Source organism: Limulus polyphemus, unplaced genomic scaffold (genome assembly GCF_000517525.1).
Source record: "Limulus polyphemus unplaced genomic scaffold, Limulus_polyphemus-2.1.2 Scaffold977, whole genome shotgun sequence".
NCBI lineage: Eukaryota > Metazoa > Arthropoda > Merostomata > Xiphosura > Limulidae > Limulus > Limulus polyphemus.
Genome location: NW_013666587.1, coordinates 1 through 5,969, shown reverse-complemented (window position 1 = coordinate 5,969; position 5,969 = coordinate 1). Strand labels below are relative to the sequence as shown.

General features: G+C 31.3%; 1 protein-coding gene across 1 annotated transcript; it reads right to left on the bottom strand.

The window, feature by feature from the left end:
• Window positions 1–220: 220 nt before the first annotated feature.
• LOC111086274 lies at window positions 221–3,495 on the bottom strand. Its single transcript, XM_022388505.1, has 3 exons — window positions 3,359–3,495; window positions 1,817–1,967; window positions 221–515 (listed from the first exon to the last, which is right to left on the bottom strand). Exons 1-3 carry the CDS (start codon window positions 3,415–3,417, stop codon window positions 309–311), a joined length of 417 nt encoding a protein of 138 aa, XP_022244213.1. The 5' UTR covers window positions 3,418–3,495; the 3' UTR covers window positions 221–308.
• Between the last annotated feature and the right edge of the window lie 2,474 nt (window positions 3,496–5,969).

Below are 5,969 nucleotides of genomic sequence, written 5' to 3'. Positions count from 1 at the left end.
GCTTAATTAGAAACAAACAGTTATTGTATCTATTTGAGTCATATAGCTAAAATTTACCATAAACCTAATTAACTTTAACTTAAAATTAAATCTTACACTATATATATGTATATATATATATAATGTATATATATATATACATGTGTATATATATATATATATATTATAGCTTGTCATACAAGTTTGAACAAAGCTGAAACCATGAAAGTGTGACCCAGTAAATTCTTTATTGACCTTCCTCACCCATATTAGTTTATTATTTATTTAAAAGTATAGCCGGTTGAAAGTAATTATTTTATTTCATATCTCTAACATCGTTTTCCATAGTCACAACATAGTGTTTCCTTAGAACGAAGACCGGTGTCAATTTCTTTCCCACATGCGGAAGCAAATAGAGCTGTGCGGTATCCTGAGAATTTTCTGGTTTCTAGAAGTTCACAAATGAACTGGCCTAGTGTGACTGCTAGGCCTTCCGGTTGAAAGTCCAGATCGAGGTCACGAGTTGCTTGTGGAATCTGCCAACCAGATAGAAAATATCACATCTAGATTACACATTAATTACACATTTAAAATTAATATAAAAACAATTTATATTTAAATGTTATGAAAATTGGCATTAGTAGTTTTAGATTATTACACTAAGGGGGGTTGCTCTTTATCTAAACTAAACACATATTTCTTCCTAAACCAATAAACTAAATTACATTATTTATGTGTGTTTAGCCCAATCGTGCTTAGGGTGCCGTTCAGGTTAAAAATTCTAATTCTAGAAAATATAATTTTAATTAAAGTATTTGTAGCAGCGTTCTTGATTAAGCATGGCATAGGGTTTTATAAACATGATAAACTTGCTCTGAAATCATGTGGATTCTTAAGATTCTTCCTTTGAATTGATATATTCAACGTGACAGTGTTATTATGGTTGCAAGGACAAGAAATTCACGAAGTCACACATGCAACCTATAAGGATACAAAATATATCTGCTGAGTATCAAAATACCGAAATCATTAAACTAATGATACGTCGTTTTAGCAAAACTATGATAAAAACTGGAGAAATATCGTAACCAGGAACGTCGAAAGCCAAGCCCCTTTATCTATTATTTTTTTAACATTTTCAAGAATTTATTAAAAAGAAGATCCTAAATTAGGACAGCAACGAGCTCATAAACTAGACAAAATCATAGCAGCAGCCGTTTTTACCTCACAGTATAAGCGTAAAAACGTTAATAAAGTAACAACATATATCTATTAAATCTATAAAGTAACAAATACATATTAATTATTATTCAAATTATTATTTCAGTCGTTCTTAATGTATCAAACGTCTATATGTAAAGAAAAGCCAAAAACTATGGTTTTTATCATTAAAGCTAGGTAAATAAACTCAGCCAAATTTTGTTGACGTTACTAGGACCACTGTCACAGTTAAGTGAAAAATAACGTGCTTTAATAATTTCTATCTTCTCTAAATGTCGTTTTTATTTTTGGGTTGGAGTAAGAGAAAAATTTCACCTCAAAGTATTTCGCTATCTGATTTCTCAAATTCACCTTACGTCATTACATTTCATCAATTTGATTCAATATACTCTTCGCCAGGTTAATTTTTATTTTCGCTCTAAATAGGTAGCTTGCTCTGGACGGAAGTTAATATTTACTTTAGATATTCGTTGACTTGTTTGAATTATTAGGCTTCTATGGCGATGCACGATTGTCCAATAATGAGGAACTATAGTGTTTATTATTTCAGTACTAATAATAAAATATCCAATAATCTGTTATTAATATATTCATATGTTGTAAAATCATTCCTTACAACTTCCATGCAAAATAACTTGCATTCCTCAATTCCTTCTTTGTCGCAAGTGACAGACATAAACTCTTCGGAATCTGCCTCGATTCTGTCTTCTTCGTCAAGACCATCTTTATCTATCACGTAGCCGATACACTTGCATACACCAATGTCTCTGATAATAATATGTCCATGTTATTTATGCAAACTTGACAAAAACTTTTGAATATTAGGATTCTAAATGGTAACAAAATATGTGTATACAATATTGTATTCAATACAGTATATTACTTAATTCAAAATCATTGCAACGTACACCTATATCCACAAGTTCCACTTTATTTTAATAAAACTAAATAAACGAAAACTGAGTAAATTCTTCCAAAAAAATTATCTTTGTTTGTTTTGTGGATTATTTTTCCACAAAACAAATCAGGAGTCTTGTAGTTAGTGTGCTGGTTTGTGCGTCGCATAGTCCTAGCCGCGATGCTGCTGAACACACTTCACACTTTCGACTGTCTGTGTGTATTATAAGAGCAATAGTCAACCTCGTTATTCAGTGACTAGCTGCCTTTCCTTTAGTCAGTTCAAAATTAAAGCTAAGCTGGCTATCCTTGGACGTTAGGATTCTCTGACTTAGCCATTTATCACATGTGCGCAAAAGGTACCATTAAGGTTGAAAATGCCAGTACCATATATTTAAATTTCTCAGTGCAAGTTTTGACACAGACTTACATAATTTTGAAAATTGATAAATACGTTTGGTAGATGCTAAAATGAAACAAACTTTTATAATACGCGCTATTAAAAAAAATAGTGTGTGTAACAAGGTAGGATTAAGGCGGGGGCTGTAGCCCCAGGCCCGATCTAAAGAAATACCTGTTATGACATTCTTAATAGGCTCCATAAAAAAAATTAGCCTCAGGCCCGTCTGACCCTTAATCCGCCCCTGACGTATAACATTAAAAATAATATTTTATGTCTAGTTCTACGCATATTATCTGAATCATACTTGAGGAATTACTGAATCTGTAATTATCATAATAATGTAATAACATTGTGATAATAAATTCATTAAAACTTCGATAAAATATTTTTATAACTTTTCAAGTGATAATTGTGACATTTCGTCTTGTAATAAAGGATTAAGAGTATGCAAACTGAATATTTTAGCTACACTATTTTACTAATATGGTCTAGCAACAATATTTAGACTTTTTAAACTGCTACAATTTCCTGAAAATTCTGTCTGAAATGGTTGTTACTAACTAGCATTAAAGTAATCAATCATACTCGGATAGATTACTCAGGTATGAATTTTATTATATTTTATGTTTGTGGCGAGTCCGTGTACTAAAGGATACTGCTGAAAGGAAAGCGTATTACATTGTGCAATATGTTAATATATAATTTAGTTTAGTATTTGAATACTACAAGCACTTCTACCAAACATTTCAACCAAAGTAAAGCTAAAATTTTGAATTTCAAGTTATTTTATTATTTGGACTTTTTCAACATTCATAATAATCACATCTTTGATTTTAAAAAATATTTTCAATCACGTACTTGCCATAAGATATAGCGCCCAAGGATATGGTGGAGATGATGACTAGAAGGAGCTTCATGGTCAGTCCTCACATGAACACTTTAATATCTAAAACGGACTTGTGGCTTATCTCAGTTAAACTTCTAATTTTATCTTTTGTGTTACACAACAACAGTTTGAACGTTCCCACAAATATATAACTGTAAAGTAATGAGATTTTACGCACCTGTTCCATAGTTTGCATTTTTAACTTGTGCCACCTTTCATACTTTATCAATTCGGCACAACTAAAACGAAGGACATTACATACAGGCCAATATCAAACTTTTCTAACTATATACACTCAAAGAAAAAAATCGTTCTCCATAAAAATTCACGGATAAGCCCTTTCGTAAAAACACCCCTAAAGACGATTTCTTTTGTTTATAGATACCAGAAAAATATTTTCTGGGTTTAATAACTCTAGAACAACAGTATTTTATCATTGTAAATTTTATGGACAGTGTTTATCCTCTATATAATAAGCCATAAGTTCAGATAACATTTAACTAAGTACTGAAAATCAACAAGTTAATTTTTCAATTGCTTGTGCAATGCATTTTTTCAGGTACCATGGTATATTTGGGTTTCTTAATTAGGTATCACATCTTCGAGAGAACAGTCTATCTCAAAGGCATACTTATTCAATAAATTAAACCTAAGATGCACTCTTGTTCTTCTATGTTTATTATTTGTACACCATGTTGTATACTTACAATAGTGAAGTTGACCTTCGCCTATCCTTTGAATGAATGAAATTTTACCATGATATGCAGCTAACATGAACCTCAATTCTTGCTTCTTTTGTGTGGACAATTTGCTATATTTATATAGAGATAATGTGTGGTCAAATAACCATAATTTTAGATCCAGTATCGATCATCATACGTTATTGTGATTTGGCTAATCCAAACCTTGTTCTGCTTTCTTCATTAAAGTAATTTCAGAAATTAATACCTAATGTTATTTACTGGCTTCTATTGCTTTGAGACATACCATGTATTTCGTACCTCTTTCATTAGTATACAATTAAAAAAAAAATCTATATATATATTGTCTGTAGTCTAATAGAATGTCACTCAATGAAGTCAGTAAATTCCTCTCGATCTAGTTACTCACGAAACTAGGTCATTCAACTAGAGTGCTTACATTAACTTCCTTGTGGGAAAAATTCCTGTAATGTAGAGCATATTTTATGCACCCAGTGGCACAGTGGTATGTCTGCGGATTTACAACGCTAATATCCGGGTTTCGATACCCGTGGTGGGCAGAGCACAGATAGCACATTGTGTAGCTTTGTGCTTAATTACAAACAAGCATATTTTATAGAAATAGACACAAATTTCTTCACTGGCCTCAAGGTTACAACATCCCTTGTTTTAAAGCGAGAGTGACTATTAATGACGTGTATAAACTATGCACTCTGAGAAGAATGGCATTGTTGTGATTAGCATATAACACCATGTCTTTTTAGGTTGGAATAAAAGGATTTGAAATTATTGCAAATATTGATTTGCTTTAAAGACGCCAAGAGCTCTCCAATAAAAATGCCACAAAATACACTTGCCTTAAACTTTCATTGTACTTGCATTAAAAAAACAAAAACTTTTCAATGTAAATAACTTGTGTCCAGTCTCTTTCCTTGCTTCTAATGGAGTCAAGGTTAAGAGAAATCATATTTTGTTCAGCAACCAATTTTCCTGTGAAACACTAGTTGTGCTGCAGCTCCTACTCAATTACTATAATGGAAATGATTGAACCTGCGAAAACCACAAAAACTCTAAAATATTACCAAAATTCTTCTGTATATTTTGAAGCCTTCTGAAGCACTTTATACATATATTTAAATAACTATCATTTGTGACATTGTCATGATATAAAACACTGTTTGGTTTACATATTAGTGAATATTTTATTATTGTTTAGTTTTTGTTATAATAAGAGTTAAAAGCAAATGATTGTATGAAGTTTTGTTAATAATCCACTGACGTTGAAAATATAGAAGGCGGACAGACGATTAAGTGATAAAAATATAAATAGCGTGAGATGAGTGGGAAGCAGCAGACAGATAATAGAATAATAGAATAAAGTTGTTGTGAAATTAACTACCATTGAAGTGATAGGCCTAACATTTAATATGTTAGAGTGAAACTAACAGTAGAAAAGAAGATAAGAAAAATAATTTTATTCCATCAAAGCGTGGTTCTAAAGTAATTGAATAAGACTGAGTGCACTTTGATAAAAGGAACAGAGGATCTTCAAAAGAAAGAATACCAAACGATTACAGTAACTTGTGCCACAATTGTAAGTGAATCACAAAGAGTACTAGTGCAATAGAAATAGAGAAGATATTTTGGCTTGTCAACTGAAATTCTAAAGTAATTGTATAAGCTTAAGTGGTTATTTGACAAGAAGGAGAGAACTACATATATAGTATTTATGATATGTCCATGATATCTAGTGTTGCTGAATTTATTGTAAATACGTTAACTTGTTGTGAATATATACTGTTAGGCCTCTGTTCGTTAGTTAATTTTCCGTAAAAATTCTTTCCGAAGAAACTTTAGCGATACTAGTCCTTTCTTAAATAAA

What these genes read in the sequence shown, in the direction of transcription:
- LOC111086274 (XM_022388505.1), bottom strand. Translation starts at nt 3,417, where the DNA reads ATGAAGCTCCTTCTAGTCATCATCTCCACCATATCCTTGGGCGCTATA. An exon ending in GGCGCTATATCTTATGGCAA is followed by an intron (nt 1,968 to 3,358) that starts GTACGTGATTGA and finishes TATTATTATCAG; the next exon opens with AGACATTGGTGTATGCAAGT. An exon ending in AGTTATTTTGCATGGAAGTT is followed by an intron (nt 516 to 1,816) that starts GTAAGGAATGAT and finishes TCTGGTTGGCAG; the next exon opens with ATTCCACAAGCAACTCGTGA.